Genomic DNA, 20617 nt, shown 5'->3' on the forward strand with positions numbered 1-20617 from the left:
CCATCACTCGACTCGAGTTTCCTTCGTCGAATGTTTAAACAATTTTAATACTCGAAATGTCTATTTATTTAGTGCTAGTTAAAGTTAATAATAATTCGACAGGGGAAAAATCGAGTTCTCAATGCGTATGTGCCCTGTTTTACGTCAATATCCCTTTATATCTTACCCTCTGCCCTTCTGCCCCTCATATTTTCGAAACACACATAGAAATCATTCCAAACGTCACCATCCTCTGTCCTAAGTAATTCGTAGCGTTATTTACCACGACGTTACTTCCGTTGAGACCTCTTTCGTTTCCGGTTTATCATAAAAATTTAAGAGCGAGGGAAATGAAGATTTATAGAAACTGGGAAGCTCGATGATTTTTCAGGTGGCAGGTTTGAGAAATTTTCAAATAATCCCGGAAACGAAGGAAGTCTCACGATGAAACTGTGTGTCGACGTCACACTTCGCAGCTGCAACTATTGTCACTACTATACTATAACTATGTGTACTACTATCGTTGCGCCGCGCGCACAAGCTTCCGACCTAGTGTATTTTTCCTTTAGCAATCGTGTGTTTTACTCTCCTATCTATCTATTTTTCTGAATAAATATACATATTTTTTTTTTTTTTAATTCATATTTTTAACCCCTTCGCGAAGATAAACAAGAAAACGAGGGATTCATATTGACGAGAAGATCCCGTTTCTACGTTCCTCTTTGCTTTCTCTACGTCTCTCTGTATCTCTCTTTGTTATCTGTCTTTTCTTTTTGTGGATCGCGTATGGCTGAAAGAAAAATATCGAAGCAAAAACCATCTCCAGCCTTTTCGCTATTTGTATCCTCTATTAACTTTAAATTAATGCAAACTTTGTTATAAAATAATCTGTTGCATTAATTTAATCGCATCATTGAATCGTGCTCGCCACTTTGATTCTTAAAATCTTCGTCAAATTTAAATGAACCGTGTTCGAACCGATTTTGTATTAATTTATAAAGTTTTATGTGTTTAAGTTCGAAAGCAAATGTGTCTTACTTGAATTTATGTATCACTTCTGATCAAATATTGATGATTGAAATCACTTCGAGAGGAACATACTCGGTGAGACGATTCGGGATACGTTTTGAAATGTCTGGAGGGGTCGCGATTGGCCCTAACCCATTAAACACGTGAAACTTGTGCGCGTGCCAACACTATTTTTACATTGATTCCTATTATACTCGCTGACTACTGACTGGACTCTGTCTGTTCTCTGTGTAGATGGTCACGCCTGACGCTCTCTTTACCCTGTTTGGTACGTCTCCACATTTATATTATTAATTATATTACATTATTAATTATTATATTTACACTCGCGTTCTATCCGGCACACAGACACTTGTACACGAAACAATATTTTTGCGAGAACATTTTGTTTTCTGGAGAGTGAAGAAGAAATTTTTATTCTGTTCTCTATTTTCTACTTCGAATACTATTTTTTCATTGTCACTCTCCTTTTCTTTTTTATTATTATTTTCTATGTCTCGTGATGATTCGAAGCTATTCGATTTTATTTTTATTTATAATCACTATCATTCGTACAGATTCACCCACGATATCATAATCATCATATTGGCCGTCAGCGAGACACGTTTTTTAATTTTTTATTTTTATTATTATTATTAATTTTTTTTTTTTTTTTAAATTTTATTCTCATGTTCTCTATTTCCAAGCATCTCTTCTGAATTGTTTCATTAATATTTTATTAATATCAGTTCCAGACACCTTAATATTACATAAGCTTTCGCTTATTTTACGTAATACTCCATTTCTGAAGGGCGATATGATTCAACCACTTATTTATTTAAAAAAAGATATATATATATATATATATATAATAAAGTTTAATATTAGTATTAGTATTTTTATCCTTAATCTAAGAAATATATTGCTTGCATGGAATATTAATTATAATTTTTCTTGTGTAGTTAAGATTAATTAATTAATTAATTATTTGTGGCTGAACCGATCGCCTAATTGCATGTCCCAAATCTTAGCCCGATCGTACCCCGATCTCGATCGATTATTATTATTATTGTCCTGTTCAATCTCGACGGTAATCCCTTTCAAAGATTTTTTTCAATTTTCGAAACTTTTGGAACCTAATTAAAATGACGTGTTGCATATTGTGCATGTAGGCGTTTACGGGGATGTACAGCGTGTGAAGATTCTCTACAACAAGAAGGACTCGGCACTGATTCAGATGGCCGAACCTCATCAAGCACACCTAGGTAATTATCATTAACAAGGGGAACTACCCAAGTGTTACACTCACTTATTAATGAAACTTTGCCAGCTTGAACAGCTCGTCGAGCTGAACACGCCTATATCCCGTTTTGTGGGCAGACGACTAATTGTTTAAAAGACATTAATAATTAAAGTTAGTTACTACTTACATTGAGAAGTATGACAGACTCACACATACAATTCGTAATCTAGAGATCCACGGTTCAAATCCTTGATTCCCGACATTTTTTTTTTTTTTTAATGATAATTTGTCTCTTTTTGAATAACTATTACATAAAAATTATCATAAAAGAAAAAAAAAATTTTTTTGGGAACCTTAGGATTTGAACCGAGAACCCTGAACTTACAAATCACGTATCTGCTCCGTGGTTAAGCGCATGGACTCGTAATCCAAAGGTCATCGGTTCAAATCCCGGGCAACTGTTTTTTTTTTTTTTTTTTTTTTTTGTTAGAATAATAATTTTTAGGTGAGAATTATTCAAAAAGAGACAAATTATGATTAAAGAAAAAAATGTTGAGAACGAAGGATTTGAACTGTTGATCTGTAGATTGCGAATTGTATGTGTGAGTCTGTCATACTTCAGAATGTAAGGAGTAACTAACTTTAATTGTTAATATCTTTTAAACAATTAGTCGTCTGCCCACAAAACGGGGTATAGGCGTGTTCAGCTCGACGAGCTCTACAAGCTGGCAAAGTTTTATTAATAAGTGAGCGTAACACTTGGATAGTTCTCCTTGTAAGTAATTAGCGAAAATGTCTTTTCGTTGGTTTGGAACTTCGTTATTTTCTTAGTATTTTATTGAACTTTACATTCATCATAAAATAGTTTAGACATGTCCTTTATTAAAAGATTCAAGTTCCTAAGTTTAGTCGAAGCACTCTTGTACACAGTTGTATAGGGTTGATCCGCGATTGACCCAGACCCCTCTGTTCGAAGATTAATATTATTCTTGAAATTTGAATCACGTGAACAATGTTTGTGTTCCTACGTTCGAACAGCATTGACACACATGGACAAATTGAGAGTATTCGGAAAGCAGATCAAGGTGATGCTGAGCAAACATCAGACGGTCCAGTTGCCGAAAGAAGGTCAACCTGATGCTGGTTTGACGAAGGATTACACCAATAGCCCTCTTCATCGATTCAAGAAACCAGGCTCAAAGAATTATCAGAATATATATCCTCCGAGTTCTACCTTGCACTTGTCGAATATTCCGTAAGTACACTAATAATAATTAATTCAAATGATGATTGGATTTGGACATATATTACAATAATTCTGGTTTGATATTTTCAGAACTACTGTAACCGAGGAGGAAATTAGAGATGCGTTTACTAAGAATGGCTTCACCGTGAAGGCTTTCAAGTTCTTCCCAAAGGATAGAAAAATGGCCCTCATACAAATGCCTAGTATGGACGATGCTGTCGCTGCTTTGATCGTAAGTACTTTTACTTAACTCGAGGGAATTTTACTTTGTTCTGCATTATTTTCCTTAATTTACCTAATTTCTCTTTATTTTACCACAATTTACCCTTCTCTCACTTTACTATAACATTTCCATCAATTATCTCATTCTTCCGTTCATGAAACAGGTTTGAAAAACACGTTTAAACGTAAATTATCATAGCTTGTTATTCAAAGGAATTAACTAATTCATTAGTGTATTTAAATAAGCCAGAAATTCACATTTTGTTTCATGTTCAACCATTGTTGACGTGGTCTCTTGCGAATGTATAACGTGTTCAATATTTACGATGTGAAATTTCATCAGAATTGTAATTAGCTTAGTAGCTGGCACCGTGTTATTTGACTGTGATACAATTGAGCAAAATTATAAATAACTGATTAAACTTGTGTCTGCGCTACGCCATTGTTGCTTTACCTTTGTTATGGGCTAATGGAATTTTCCTTTCTGCCATTAACAATCGTTTCAGATTTTGTTTCCAGCTAAATGTAATGTTAAATTATATGGAAAAAAATAACAATGCTTGTTTGTTACATTTATTATGTATAACACAATGTATAACAGAATGTAATACGTCTGACAAATCTGCATTTACTGCCATCATACGACTGATGTGGTAGGACCATCTGGACAGTTAGCCCTAATGGTCCATTTAGGCTAGACCTATTAGGGGAGGTCCTAGGTACATAGGATCCCTAGGTTCATAGGGTACCCTAGCTTCATCGAGAGCCTAGGTATACAGGATGCCCAGGTATAACAGGGTGTCTAGAATGCTCAATCTAAAGGTCCTTTTAGAAGGGCTCCTGCATATTCTACACCCTGTACATGGCACCAGATCTTGGTAAACTCTACCTTGACCCAGCAATCCACCATCCACCTCATCATACTGGCAAGAACACCCATGGATCACGTGGTCGCTTCAAGCTTCCACCATAAACTAACAAAATCCTGCTTTTATCTGTTCCAGAAAATGCACAATTACCAGCTGAGCGAGTCCAACCATCTGAGAGTGTCATTCTCCAAGAGCAACATCTAACAAGAGTCACAATCAAACGACCGGCAGTGGTACCACCAGCCCTACGCCCTAGTCCCCTTTTGGTCGCCCGGCTCAGTGTACGACTGATGATCCTACGTATGGGTGCCGTCAGTCGTTGGTCTGTACCAATGATTGTCCACCCTATGGATCGACCACTTGGCTCGAGAACGAAGGAAAATGACCATTTCCTACGATCAAGAAGCATACATGAATCCAGGTTCCTGTCCTCGAGTTCAAACCTCGGGCGGCACGAACTGTGCTGTGCTCTGTGCTGCTCCCTTTGTGTTGGGTGCAGATCATCGTATCCAATTTCTATTTCTTCGCTTACTCGACAGACCGTCTAGGTTCCACACACATACACACAGTATTCAGGGTCACAAATAACAGACACACGAGCGAACGAAAGAGAAAAAGAATATTTACTTAGGGCTGACAGGAACAGCGGACACCTAGAGGGTGGACGAAAGCGTATGGGCGTCGCACCACCCGCTGCTTTCGAGACACACACACTGGTGCTGGCTTCTTTCGATCAGAGACACAACGGATAGCCAGAGAGAAAGAGAGAGGAGAGACTATTTTACAGGCGTGTGTGACGTGTCTCCCTTTGTTAAGAGGTGATAGAGAGGGGCAAGGAGTATTTCGAAGGGAGAGACTAGGTTAAATGGGTACGAAGAGGCGCTCTTGTACAGAGTTAATCTTTAAAAGTTAAGGTATATTATATATATATATATATACATACAAATATATATTATATATTTTACGAGCGTGACGCTAGCCGGGCGCAGCGGAATGACGAGCCGCGCGTAATCATACACCCGGCGACCATATACACACAGACATACAGACACACACACTCTCGCGTGAGAGTGACGCGTTAAATGAAATGATTTTTAAATGATATCCGCGGGACCGCACAGTCAGTCCCCCTATCAGGTCGATCTTTCCCGGATTCGCACACGCGCGTGCGTATCCGCTAGCTTAAGACGGTCGACGTCGCAACACTGTGTCGAGAACACGAGCGAGGATGAAAGTAGCGCGCGTACCTGGTACCCGGTCAGCGCGTTCTGTCGTCTTCGAGGCTGGCTGGTACCAAGATTAGTCGTTTAAGGCTAATGTCACGGGACCCTTTGCAGCTTTCCGCGAGGTGCTACTCGCGCCCTTTCCCTGACGACCCCAGCCACCTATCCAGGCCAAATGAGACAACCCCCGAGAGGATAGTTCAGAGTCAGATGGGAAAGGGCTGTGGACGATTTTCGAAGTATCATCCGCCACGTGTCACAGACGATCTTCTTGCATGATTCTCTGATTTTTTTTTTTTTTTTTTTTCTTTTTTCTATATGCGTACCTTCAGTATTCCCAATGCCGTGGATCGAGACTGATCAAGCCTGGCTTCGCGTTGATTGCTCGACTGGCCACGTGGCGGAGCTGCGCACTGTCGTAGTCGTCGTTGCAGGTGGTATTTTTATAATTTGTATGTTCGACGATAAGTATTAATCACACTGACAGGACACTACGTGACGAACACGCTATACTAATCACACACACACACACACACATGTACACGTAACACGTATACACGCAGAGACATTCAGACGCAGGTTTCTTAGCTGATAGGTGCTTAGGATTGTGTAGAGTCTTAATCGTATAAGTAAGGACGAGCAAGTAAAATGGCCAAAGTATCATTTGGCATGAAGGACCGTTGAACATATCGCTAATTAGATTGATGAATACGAGGCGTATCGCGAGTTTGTACGCACGCGTTCAGGATGCTGTGACTAAATTCGGGGCGATTCTGGAGCGCCTGGGACGAGACAAGTTCTTCAGGCTCGTTCAGGTCCGGCTGACGATTAGTTCCTGATCTCCGAGCATTCCTTTCGACAGGCAACAAAAAGAATAATTAAAAAAAAAAAAAAACGTAAAAGCGCGCCCCGTAGGCGACGTAGAACGAACCGATCAGAAGGAGAGAATCTTCGGTGTGCGGGTCTGTTGTGTTACAGAGAGCGTTCGTTGCAGCGCTGGTGTCGTGTGTAATGTTCTAAGATATTAAAAGAAAAAAAAAAAAAATATACACTAATGATACACACCTAGTAGCCTAAATAGTCCGCAAGAGCGTTAAAATATATTCTCTAGAGGTATTCACAATGGAGGGGCCCATTTTGTTGAGACAAAGGCGAACGACGATGAGTATTCCGGCGTGGATAGGAACAGTGATTGTGTCCTCGTGTCGAGAAACGTAGATTTATCAGTAGTGTCGTAGAGTCGTGATAAAAAGTGTACGGGCTACCATGGGAACGTTGCGACGATGCTGGTCCAGAATCTCTACCCCACCTAACCTGTGTGATCGTCACAGAGGTGTCCAGTGTCGTCGCGACCCTCCTACATGGGACCCCGTCGATTTTTGTCTAACCGACGTTCTGTTGGAGTCAATTAAATCTTATTAATATACGTATCGATCGTAGAAAGACGTAGAACGCAAGGAGAACAATGTTTTTCGCGTATGAAGTGGACGTGTTGACTGGCTGAGTATGCGAGATGGGAGAGCCTGTTGCGTGATCTGTCTGCCAGAGCGTGTGCGTGTATATGACGATGAGGTATGATGGAAAAAACGAGAAAATTACAAAAAAACGTATATATATATATATATGTATATTAAAAAGCGAGTGCCGGCCCGGGCAGTGTTGTTTGTGCCAAAGTAGGCTAGCCGTTAACTCTAGGGATGGGATGTGTCGAGTTAGAAAGCGAACTGAGATGTTACTTGCTATCGTTCGAACATCGATCATCAACTCCAAACGATCTTTAGGTACACTCGTATGAAACTGGGCTTCTTTTGATTAAAAGAAACAGTAAAGGAAGGAGTGTACCTCCATCCAAACACCTTAGGCTCTCCCAACACCTACGTCAACTGATGTTAGGTCCCTCTCCCTACGTTTATCTTTAATGAAAAGAAGTCTATGTTGCACTCGAGTGTACGCTAGATTCTGGTTGATCTTGCTAGATTGATGGCGGTTTGGAGGTGTTTGATGTGGGGTTCGTTGGAACAGCAAGGGTCGACCAAAATCAAGTAGAGACGTAGCGAGTAGCCGGCATGAGCGAAGGGGCCAGTCTTTGCATCTATGATCTGTCTTTCGAATCTCCCATGTAATTTACATTGTTTAATCCGACGACTGCATTTATAGATTCTACGAGGCGACGCTGGTGTTGGTTGCGCGCCAAGAACACACACTGGCTGTACACACGAACACACGGGTTTTTGATTTCTTTGGTTTCTTGTGGCTTCCTCGGAACAGGCTTGATGGTTCCGGTGTTCAGTTCGATTTTGACACCCCAGAGGGCGTGTTCTCGTTCTAAAGTCAAATTTTATTCATTTCTTATGTCGAGTGGATACATTGTTCCTACACTGATCGGTGAATTGTTAGCAAACATGATTCTTCAAACTTTTCCAAACCTAACCTAATCTGGTGAAACCCAACCTAATCTGGAAACTGCCAGAACGAGTTCCAAGGTCCCTTCTACGTCAATTTCGCCATTTCGTTGCCTCGCAGCTCGAGTCCTGCGTCCAGCGGACTTCCGTCTTCGACTTTGAATCCTATGTTCTTCAAGTATTATATTATCAGAAACAGGCTTTTTCAATCGTCTCGCGTCTGGTTCGAGTCGCGAGCGCACAAAACAGTTGTCCACGTCGATTACTTGATTAAAGGAAGCGACAAAGGACCACTCGCACAATAGTATTTCCGGCACAATGTCTTGCAAGCGTACCTGAAAAGCCTGTAAACGTCGATCGAGCGATGGACAGTATGAACCAGCTGTTTCCATCGTTGATCCTCGCGATTCTGCGTTGATTTTAACTTTTTTTTTTCTTTTTAAGAATTTCCGGACACATTCCCGTTCGCAAACACACTCACACATTCACGTACATAAAACAGAAGGAATCGTAGGGATTTCAAACTTGTTCAGCTATGAATCTGCTTGCACCAACTGTCGTTGATTCTTCTGGACTTAAACAAGCGATGACAATGATTTCTTCACTTCCTTTCCTGCTTGATTTCGAGGGGAGAGACCTCCGTCAAACCAAGAAAGGGAAACTGTGAATTTCCATTTGAGGGACAGTAGTAAAGCTTTAAGAGACAAAACAATCAATTTGGTAAGTTACTTGTCTATGGGTTGTAGACGTCTACAGGGTGTCCACAGTGAGTCCCACAATCTCATTTCCTCTCCATTTTTGGGTTCATCAGAATCTTTCTTCTTTTAAATATTCAACCCTAACAAAGTTTGAATCATATCCTAATAAAGGGTATGTTAATTTTCATTTTAGAATCTTCTTTTGAAATCGTTTGAAGTGGTTTGAAGTGGTTTGAAGTGGTTTGAAGTGGTTTGAAATAGTGGTTTTACATCGGCGGAGATCCAGAGACACCCTGTAGAGGTTTTAGATCGAGTATATCACTAGCTGGGTTGAGGGGGGCCGATGTGAGGGTTGGGATAGCCAGCACTCGCTACATGGTGTCGCAGATATTCAGGCTCCGAAATTTCTCCAGACCAATGAAAAAGCTCCTTGCGAAATTCTAGAAAATGTATCGTTCTAATATATTGTATACAGATATTCGATGCGAATTCCTCATATAGACGACGTATTTTTATATGTGATAGAGACAGAAGGAAAGAACGAGTGACCAATGATGAGATTGTATCGATCGATTTCGATTGATGAGAGTTTGAAGCTGTTTGAAATGATCCCGGTTCATACACCGTGGATTCTCCTTCCATTTTTCTCTTTTTCTTTTTTACATATTGGAGGCGATTGAACGTTGGAATTGAGGGTTTGAGGTGAATGTTGGGATTAATTTCTCAGTCTTTCAATGTCAGTATTAAATATTTCTCGATATTATTATTGGATTACAAGATGAATTTAATTACAGAGAATGGTAATAAGAATTGATCAACTTGAAAGAGTACCATCAAACGTCAACAAACACCATCAAACCTCAAGCAACAACAATCAAACTCCCCAAGAATAAACGTTAAATTTCATATAAAATTAATCTCCATAAGGTAAATCAAAATTCGATGAAACTCACGATATGAAAGAAAATAAAAAATACCAACAAACCTGTTCGGACCAAGGAAATTCGGGGTCTGGTTCGAGCCACGCAGTAGACGAAGCTTAGCCTACAGAGGTTAATTAGGAATTATAATTAAACAAGAGTCATGTATGTGCACACTTAAAGAAACATTCACTCAAACAACCTCGTACACACACATACACACGTAAACACACTATGTATATCTCGTATATATTTGATATATCGCATTGTAACACAGGTGTGTCCAAAAGTGAGCAGCGGCTGCATCCCAATAATATCTATATTTTATTAATAATTAATAAGTCTAGGATTATCGTCGTTACGGTTCACTCGATGAGCCACAAAAGATTAATCTATATTACAAGTTTATTGTACATTCGGTACTAGGGACACGATGATGAGCTAAAACAGAGGTGTGAAAGCGTTTGAAAGGGCACGAGTGAATGGTGGAATAGTGATATAATATATATCATGGGATCTCGTTCATCGTGTACGGTGTGTTTGCCTAATCGGGGCCTTAGGCGTCGTTCAAAAACCATGATTAAACTGGACCAGCGCTTAATCGTCGATTCTCGTCGCCCCCGGGAGCTAATTAATTAATTAAAAATACAAATAGGGAACGAACGATTTCGACGCTGTTCGATCAAACTTTTTTCCTCCCTGTTAGATATTATGGAGAATTTATGGGAGTGATATACAGGATGAAGTAAATTTGGAAAATAGATGGTTAAAATTTGGCAATTTTTTAAAAATGAAAAAATTTCTTATTCTTATTGGAATATAATAATTTACCATTATTACTATATTATATAGTAATAATAAAAATAAAAAAGAATATAATTAGTCAGATTAAATAACTGTATTTTTACAATTAGAATTACTCTATAAAAATGATCCATTTTTATTCCCCCTCCTCCTTCAAATGGGAGCTTAGAAGCTTGACAAATTCTATAACGAGAATCTACTGTAGACCCTTTTTTTTTTTCAAAAGTTTGACTGTCTATTTTCCTATCATCCTGTATAAATATTTGGCAAAGAGATAGGGAAAGGGATAGGTATACCTTTAACTCGCGACCACCATGGAACAACCACCCATGGTTTGTTGAATGTTTACCAATTTTCTTTTCCTTTTTAAGTGGACATATCAGCGATCATCGTGTCTAAGACTGTTTGTCTGGTTGGAAAGTATGTACCTTCGTCGTTTCCATTTTGTTTTTCCATTCTTTTAATGGTGTGCCTCAATAGATTGAGCGATCACGCGAGTTATCTTGCCCGCTTCCCATGGGAACCACGTGTTCAGACCATGGCGTAGAGTTGGTACAATAGCGTCGATACATTGCCAAAAAAAAAAAAACAAAAACAAAAAACAAAATGAAGGTTTTTAGGAGGGGAAACGAGAACGAGCCTAATCAGTGCCGACGACCCCAGACAAAATATCAAGATTATTGGAGATAAAGATCGAAGTTCGATCTTATGAGACTTTAAGTGAGCGTGTTAAGTCGAGATATAAGAGATTATCTAAGGAATAGCTGTTAAGTGGAGGACACAGAAAAAAATAACAAGATTTAGTGAAATGATTATAAACTAATGAGACACACACGTACGTGGTCTATAGTGAAAGTAATGGAACTAATTTTTATTCAAATTTTAATTACTTAAAAAGATTTTTTGACATTTGTCAATTTTAGATTATTTAAATTAAAAACTTGGAATATAAATTTTATGTCCACAGTGAACACACTAATTATGTGATATCTGAGCTCCAAGGATTACAGATTTTATAATTAATCATTTCTAAAAATATTAAAATTACATTTTTTTTTTTTCAAAATTCAGTTGCCATTAATTTTGCGATGGGCCACGTACACACAAAAGTACAGTCAGAGAGAGAAAACACACACATACAAAAACACAATCTTAGCGTGTTAGACTCGTGTAGTAGAGCCCCCCTTTCTAATTAAGCCTCCAGATCTTTAACAATTACTAATGTATAGGTAAACGACAATCACTGGACTCTCTGTATCGAGAATCTTCGATCCCTGAGCCGTTTGAAAAGCTATCGAACGAACGATTTATCGATCATCAAATCCCTCGATCTTCCTTTTCTTAACTATCCACATCTACATTCATCCTTTCTCAAACTCGCTTCTGTAATTAAAAATGGGAGCATTTTATTTCTTTCTCATTACACCACTTTCTCAATCAATTCAATTTTTCCAAAAATATTGTATTTCTATTTTAAATCCTTCGAGTTTCTTCGACTCTTCCATTCATCCTTAGGTCCTCATTAACACGTTCAACCCAGGATGACCCATTGGTCATTAGTGTCTTTTCTAATTTTAAAATGTGTAAATTTTTATAGAAATTCGAGAAACTTAAATAGATTGTTATTAGCATAATTGGTAATTGATAAATTGATAAATTAGCAATTGGTAATTTCGGAATTGATAAATTATTAATTGGTAATTTTTGAATTGATAATTTGTAATTTAGATAATTTTCATAATATAAATGTTAAATTTTATTAACAATAAAAAATCACGAGTCCTGGGTTGAACGTATTAAAGAGGAATGATAATTGTTATTAAAAATTGATTTCGATTGGTTGGAAAGACTGCAAGAGAGAAAACGATCAAGGGAATCACAATTTCGTGGGCCAGGAATTGCGTTGCATGTCACAATCAGCTCGTCTCCGGCAAGACAAATCAATTTTTTCATTTTCTACACGTTTAAGAGAACAGAATCTACTGTCTGAGCGGGCGTGTTTACGATTTAAGCTGTTTCTAGTTAGTTTCGTTTAGGGATTAGTTGTGTGTGTCATACAAAGTACCTCGTACCTCGATATTAGGGACGAGACAGAGACAAGGAGAGGAAACTCGTTTCCAATCAATTGATCGATCAATCGATCGCCGTCGAATCGTGATTAACATGTATAATAGGTAGAAACGATCAAATGATTCAGGTAACAGTCGCTGTATTTTTAAATGATTAGAACAGAGATCGGCAAACTTCGATTTTCTAAAAAGCCATATAATCTCTGTGGGTCAGTAAATAAAATTAAAAATATTTTCACAAATTCTTATGGATACAAATTTGAATATTTTATTATCTAAACATTTTCATTATATATTTTTCTTTCTTTCATCGAAGAATGAAGTTTGCTGACCTCTGAATTAGACGAATGATTAATGTCTATTCGCAATTAAGGATAAGGATTTTTGGGTAGGAATTGAAGTGATGAGGAATTTTTTAAACAACTTCCTTGAATGATGGTATTTTCTTCTGAGTGTTTGAAATTGAAAATTAACAAGTATTTATATTTCAGTGTTCATTTTTAATTAACAATGGTCATTTTGAATTGTCAGTATTGGATAAAAGTGCATTTTGAATAATTATTTGCTCAGTTTCACACATAAGTTCCTATAGATTCATATCTTCAATTGTATTTCAGATTTGTGATTTCAGAATGAAATTTTATGTATCCTTTTAGTATCATGCATTTTAATTTATTGGAAATTTTCAATTTTGGAATTTTTTAAAATTGATATTTTTGAATTGCAATTTTTTAATTTTTGAAAATTGATGTTTCTCAGTGTTTGAAAATTTTTTTTTAAATTCCAATTAAAAGAATTCTCAAGTACATTAATAATTCCTGTTTGAAATTCACAAATAGCCCAAGAAAATTATTATTTTCCCCTCGAAGTAATTAAAAAGAGGCTCTAAACGTTAAGTGCTTGAGCCAGAAAGGTCTGCAAAGCTCAACGACAATCATTTCCTATTTCATACTTAGAAATTTTCGAGAAATTTTCTACTTCGAAGCATCGCAAATACTCCAAACAATATCTCGATATTCTTAAACTTTTACAAAAAAAAAAAAGTACTAATTAAATATACAATCAACAGGGTGAAATAGAAAATAGAAATTCGACGACGATCGACGATCATCAGGAAGCATTTAACACGAGGATAAACGCTCTCACATTTCAAGTGTTCGCATTTATACACACACGACACAGAAACACACACAGAGACGCACATACCCATACAAAATTTCGAAATAAACAAAAAAAAGATAAAGAATTCCACAGTATGGGCACGTATCGATCGTTCTTTCGTCACGACACGATTTTTATACCTCGATTATTGAATAAACCACCCTCTACCCTCTGTCACAACCCCCTGCGAAAAGTATTTTCTGAATTATGAAACTCAGAGTACTGGAAGTGGCATTTTTTCTTTAGTATTTCTGTCCCTCGAGCCTCCAGAAATTATCAGATATTTTGTATAACAAATGGAATGGAAATTGTATTTTGGAGATAGAGGGGTGGACATTTTTTGGTTTTTTAATCCTTGGATGGTAAATTGACGAATTTCAATTCAATATTAAATTTATTTTCTAAATTTTATGCTATATTTAACACTATAATTATATTTTAAATATTTGGAAATTTGGATATTTCATATTAGAAGCTTTCGTTTTTGGACCCACCATTCGAGGATTAAATATAAAATTGTTAATAATGTTTAAATAATATAATGCTACTTCTGGTACTTATTGCCTCAACGTCTTTCACGTATTTTTATTAATACGAACAACCCTTAACGCAACACCCTCTATTTTGATCGAATAGGTTCGTTGACTTCCGGTAGAATATTAATACCTGTTTGCGTTCACGTCGTCCTACATTCTTACTACTTCGACTTGTTCTTCTTTTTTATTATTATAATTGCTAATACCTACTATGTTTTTTTACAATTACCTACGATGATTATCATCGCTACTATTAATTATCATCCTTTAATCACTGCGTTCGTTCGTTCTTTATTTTCTTTTTTTTTTTTTAATTTTTATCTTAATTATTAATCCTAGCGCTAATTATTCATTTATTACTCTTTAACATTGTCATTGATTATTCCCTAGTTCGTATCCTTCTATTATTTTACTATTTACCTACTACCTACTATTTCTTTTCTTTTTTTTTTTTTATTTACCTTTAATTCTAACTCTAATTAAGATCGTATAGCGACGCAAAAGCACGAACACTTTTTGGCCCCTTAAATGTTATGGTTCACTGTTTGTCATTCCATTCTAAATAATAAAAATTCTATAGCATTTTAAACCAAAATGATACTAAAATGTTTAAGTTATTTTCGTCTCGTGTTTCGTCTAAAGTTTCATGTAACACGTTATAATAAATCAGTATTTTCCGGGAGTGGGTACCCGTACATCCTTACTATTTTCATTATACGAATATATTCGTCGTGTTCATTGTATATTGACTTCGTTCGCGACGTATATATACGTCGATCATTTAAGGGGTTAAAAGAAACAAATACAAAAAAATTGCACACATGTATACACAAACACACAGACACACAAAGTGTTTCTTTAGTTTTGAACGAATGTTAGTTTCTAAGCTCGCTAAAATATTTCTCTTTTTTCCTTTTTCACATCAAAGCTACAGACCTTTTTCTTCTTCTATCATCTATTTTACAATTTCTCTTCTTCTCTGTCTTTCTCTGTCTTTCTTATTCTCTGTCCTCCTCTCTCTCTCTCTCTCTCTCACTCACACACATACACTCTTGTAATACGTGTATCGTATACCTTTGTACTACTTCTTACTCTTATCACTATTACTCTTACTGTATCGTCTTTGCTACTATATTATCTATCTATCTATTACTGCTAGTAACGCTCTATCATCACCGCCTATACACCCCCAAACCTTTCGTCGACCCTTCAACCCTTCGAAGACGCCCACGATTCTTGAAACCTTCCTTCAAATATATTTAATTATATAAATTACAGAAATTCTTATTAATATTTGAATGAGTCACTTTTAGTGAAAGATAGTGAAATATCATTTAAATATTAATTTAAAAATATTTAACAAAGACTAAAAAATGCGTCTTCGAAGTGAAATTCAAATATTTGTCTTTCTTCATCCACTTTATACATTTTCAATTTAACGCCCTTTGCAACCCTTATTCAGTTCCTTTATTCAGCGGCCTCGAGCAGATATTTTTCTTACGAAACCACCAGCGTTATTGTTTAAGGATCATTTTAAGAGAGTGTCAAACAAGGGATGCAAAGGGTGGCGAGTTCAGCGTCGACGAAACGGAAGGGGGTGAGTTTCATCGTAATTTCTCGCGACTCGTACGCAGTTCGGTGTCTTTATTATTTTATAATTTTCTCCTCGTCCATCCAATGTTCATCGCGATAAATTGATTGTAACACGAACGTACCATATCTAACTAACTATCCTTTATTTTTCTTTTTTTTATTAATTTTATTTTCTCAACACCGTTCTCGCCCTCTATCCGCGAGTCTCACTCGAATCCCTCGTTTCCTTTTCTTCTTTTTTTTATATTTTTTGTATTGTTCTCCTCACGCTTTTCTCGTCTGTAATTGAAGGAAAGTGATAATTGAGTGTCGAAGGAATTAAAAGAGAAACTAGAGAAGAAAGAATAGAAAAACGTAATTGAAAAATAATGATGACGATGATGCACGATGAGATACGATTGCTAGCGAGCGGGTAAAGAACTAATTTACGTATATAAAATATAGCCGATTTGTCAAGAGAAAGCTAAAAAAAAAAAAAAAAAAAACAATGAATGGAAAGATAAATAAACCTGTCCGTTTTTTGTGTTCTTTCTGTGTATCCAGCTGTACCACCCCTCTTTTCCAACCGATACCACCATTTTCTTGTACTCTTCATAAGAGGACGCAAGAAATTTCTGTAGAAAATTAGAAAATTTTTCTTTTTATTTTGAAAATTATTTATGGAAAATGAAAATTCTTGCGTCCTCTGCACTCTTCGTTTCACTAATTATTCGCTCTAATTCTTTTTAATTATTATTTTCTTCAAACTCAGAACGTTTGCTAATTAATCATTGATCAAATTGCATTTAAATTTGTCAAAAATTTTTGTTTAAATTTCAGTTCTCTTTCTCCGCAGAATTCTTTGGGTTTAAAAACGATATTCTGAATTCGTGGAACAGCTTAAAACTGTTTAAAACGCGGAGGAAAGAAGAAGCGGCTTTCCGTGTATTTAAACGAATTTGTTGAAATTTGTTTGGTCGATTTTTGTTAGGCAGTCAAACGAGGACGAGTTTTCTAAAGATACATTCACGAGCTGAAGAGAATGAGAACACGAGATGTGATGTTATTCAAATCTTTTTTATTTTCTCTGAAACCTTGCTGACCGCAATTTTAACGTTTTTATTAAAGAAACCGTGGGGGTCTTTCTCTCGGTTGAAAAGAGTTTTTATTACCCACGAAATCTGAAACTAATGTAAAATTTGAAGACGAGGAAATGAACGTGGAGTTTCGAGTGAAAATTTTTTAAATAATATATGAAAAACCATAAAGGAAAATGAAGAAGATTCAATTTCTTGAAGAATTATTAATTAAATTTTTTCTTCTCTTCTTGCAAATTATCCAAAAATGATTGTAATAATTATCGAATAATTCATCTCCAGCATGATGGAAAGAAGATTTTAAATAAAAAGAAAAAAGAGGAAAATTGTCTAATACTTTACATTAACTTGTTTTTGTTCTGTTTCAGTGAATGAGAAGGGAATATTTCTTTCAGTGTTATCTCTCTATTAATCTTTTATACATTGAGAAATTAGTTCATGTTTTGTATTAAAATTCATTGATCCTTTGTTTTTCTTCGTACGTCTTTGTATTTTCTATTTCCACTAATTTTTCTTCCAGCTCAAATCATCGACCATTTTCACTATTCTACTGCCTATCGTCGTCTTCCTCTTCTTCGTCAGTATACGAATGGCCTAGTGTTTCTACTACTATCGACACTTTTACAAATGTTTCTAAAAAAGAAACCATTCTCAGAAACATTTTCATGTGTTTCTAAATAAAGATTAAAGTTATTAAGTTCTTGCAGTTATTGAGAGAGAAGAAATACAGAATTATTGAAATTAAATTTCTGGAAATAATATTATAGTAAATTTTTTGTTTTAGAGAATGGGTTCTTTTTGCATATATCCTACTATTTTACTATTGTTGTCATTCGAAGCTTCGACCTTCTTAGCACGTGAACATTCACTGGAGCATCTTTTTTGTTAACGTTTCTTTATTTCATTCCATTATTTACAATAAAATTCAAGAGCTCATTAAGATACCTAAGAAATCAAGTTCATTGTTACTGTACTACATTAAATTAGTTACAAAATTAAAACTACTTAATTAACTACTTACAAAAATCACAACTTTTATTCTTGTGGAAAATATAGCCCACTACAATCCAGAAAGTATTCTCTCAATGCTACATATTATTTTACATTAATATCGTAACAAAAAACAATAGATTAATTCTTAAGAACGTGATATGCTCAATAATCCACTTTCTAGAAACATAAAAAGCTGATACATTCCTTGAAATTTAATTCTTTACTCAAAAAACATTGCAAATATTAACTATCTGAATCATTTTTTGCGAATACTATTTGTTCTCTTTCAATAAACTGCATAAACTTTCATCAAACACTAATATAGTACAAACTTTAAGTAAAAAGTGTCCCGAAAAATCACAAAATCTTCTCACAAGTTCTCTTAAGAGATAGAACAAAACGTTCTGTAAATAATGCATTTTGTTTCACGTTAATAGCTTAATTGGTTCCAGAGATATAAAGCTTTAAAGTTCTGCGCTCAGTGGCGGTCGAACATCGTTACTGATATGCTGACCTAGCCTTACCTCTGGACATGTCATTGACACGCAGTCACACGCGTCGGGACATGTCAGCGTACGTGGCACAGTGATCGAATACCAGAAAAATCATGTTTAGCTTTAAACGACCGTATCTCAGGAACCGGAAGTCGTATCGACGTGAAACAAAAACTGTTTTAAAGAGGAAGCTTTCCTCTTTACGATGATCACAATCATAATACACTTATGACTGATTATCAGATTGAATTCCTTCCAAGAAAAAGATTGAATTTCATTGCATTGAATTTCTTCAACTATTTTATTGAAATCTCATTGTAACTAAAAGTTTACTCAATTTTCGTCAATATTCCATTTTGTTTCATCGAATCATAGAACATTCCAATGAAAGAAAACGCAAGAAAAGACTTCTGTCTTTCTATGAAAAAAATGCAGTGTGAATGTAAATGAAGAAGAAGGAGAGAATGATTCTTTCTACTTCTATTTGAATTCCTCTCTTCAGGACGTGCGTCTGAACACTTTAATATAGGGATATAAAGTCAATTGCTCGTAATTTATCGCGTAACAAATGTCGCAACAGTATTGTGTAGATATACAATAAAGAAATGATATAAAATGCAGTGCTGGAACTTTTTTTTAATAATATTGCATACATAATACATATGCAGCTATTGATTATTGGAATATTTTTTATAATTATTTGAGCCTCGGCTGCTTTATTACACTGCACTGTTTTTAATATTATTTTTTGCTTAAGTATTTAGTATATTGTTAACAACAATGAATTTCAGAGTTCCAAAATGTTTGACATTACACCCCTGTTATTAAAATATAACTTAAGTCCTAATTTTTTTACATAAAATATAGAAGAAAAATTATTGCAACTAGGCAAGGCTTAAATAATTATTTAAAATGTCGAAAAAGTCTTTAACCAGCACTGACAAACTAAACACAAACACATACACAGATGAAAAAACACAAGTACACGAATAAATATATATATAAAATTTAATTAATAAGAAACGTTGTATAATGTTTTATCGTCGCTAAGATAAATCGACGTAGTTTCGCGAATTATTAACGAGTAATTAAAAGTTAAAGAGGAACCGTATAAATATTTGTCGAGTCACTTTTTGTCCAACAATTATCGTTCAATTCTGTTTCAAATAAATTTTAAATAATTTAACATGGTTGATTGCCCGTTGCCAGCGAATGGAATTGAAATTGTACGTACAACAAATATTTCAGAAAATCCTAAAAATCACTAGTTCAAAATTGTTTTCATTCGTTGCAATTTTTTGCTCGTTGGCGACGAACGTGTGTTCCAAATTGAATTTTTTAGACTGCAATCAAGAGAATTTTTCCAAAAATTGTTCCTAGTCGATTTTCAATCACAAAGATTGCCAGTGGACAAAATGTGGCTCTTTTTGGATTTTTCGTTGACGTTTCAAGAGAATACCGCCCACGTTGATTAAAAAAATGATGAAGGTAGGGGAAAAGCTCACAGTGAAAAGCTCGAAGAAGGGAGAAGTTGTCGAAGCATCAGTATATCAAATTGTCGAGTACCATTGTAAAATTAGTTAAAAGAAAATCTAGAATGAGGAGAGTAAAAGGAGGAGAGGGGGAAGGAGGAGGAGGGCATTGAGGAAAATGCTCCTCGATCCAAAAATGTTTCTTTTATTCTCTCGTCTCTCACGCTTTTCACTTCTTACTCACGAGAGTGAAAAGAAAAATACGTAAATGTATCTGATTTTATCGAATGTTGATGTGAATATGTTAAGAAATTTAAACTAAATAGAAGAAGGTGGATTATAAGCTTGTTTAATTGAAAATTTCCAAAACAATTACTTTCACTTATAAAAAATAGCTAATAATTATGAATTATTAAATTCTGCTTATTTTAATTAGAAATCTAATAAAACCAAAATTTAAAAAGCAAAGAAGAATAGATGCTTTGACGAGTTAAATTTTCATAAACAAATTAGTAAAAAAAGAAGCTTATAATCTTAAATTATTAGATGAACAACCACTTATAAAATGATACAAATCATGTTCAAAATTTTAGAAAAATATTTCAATCG

The 20617-nt window shown here is 35.5% G+C and overlaps 1 protein-coding gene across 12 annotated transcripts in view; it reads left to right on the forward strand.

Moving 5' to 3' along the window:
- Window positions 1-16461, forward strand: part of heph (polypyrimidine tract-binding protein 1 heph) — a 250812-nt gene extending 234351 nt beyond the window's left edge. For all 12 annotated transcript variants that reach the window (XM_034329312.2, XM_076689592.1, XM_034329314.2 and 9 more), the window contains 5 exons: window positions 1243-1276; window positions 2160-2252; window positions 3269-3485; window positions 3567-3708; window positions 4703-16461. In XM_034329312.2, the coding sequence (XP_034185203.1) occupies window positions 1243-1276; window positions 2160-2252; window positions 3269-3485; window positions 3567-3708; window positions 4703-4771 (555 nt within the window). In that variant the 3' untranslated portion in view covers window positions 4772-16461. The remainder of the gene's footprint in view (window positions 1-1242; window positions 1277-2159; window positions 2253-3268; window positions 3486-3566; window positions 3709-4702) is intronic.
- The last annotated feature ends 4156 nt before the right edge of the window (window positions 16462-20617 follow it).

Source organism: Osmia lignaria, chromosome 8 (genome assembly GCF_051020975.1).
Source record: "Osmia lignaria lignaria isolate PbOS001 chromosome 8, iyOsmLign1, whole genome shotgun sequence".
NCBI lineage: Eukaryota > Metazoa > Arthropoda > Insecta > Hymenoptera > Megachilidae > Osmia > Osmia lignaria.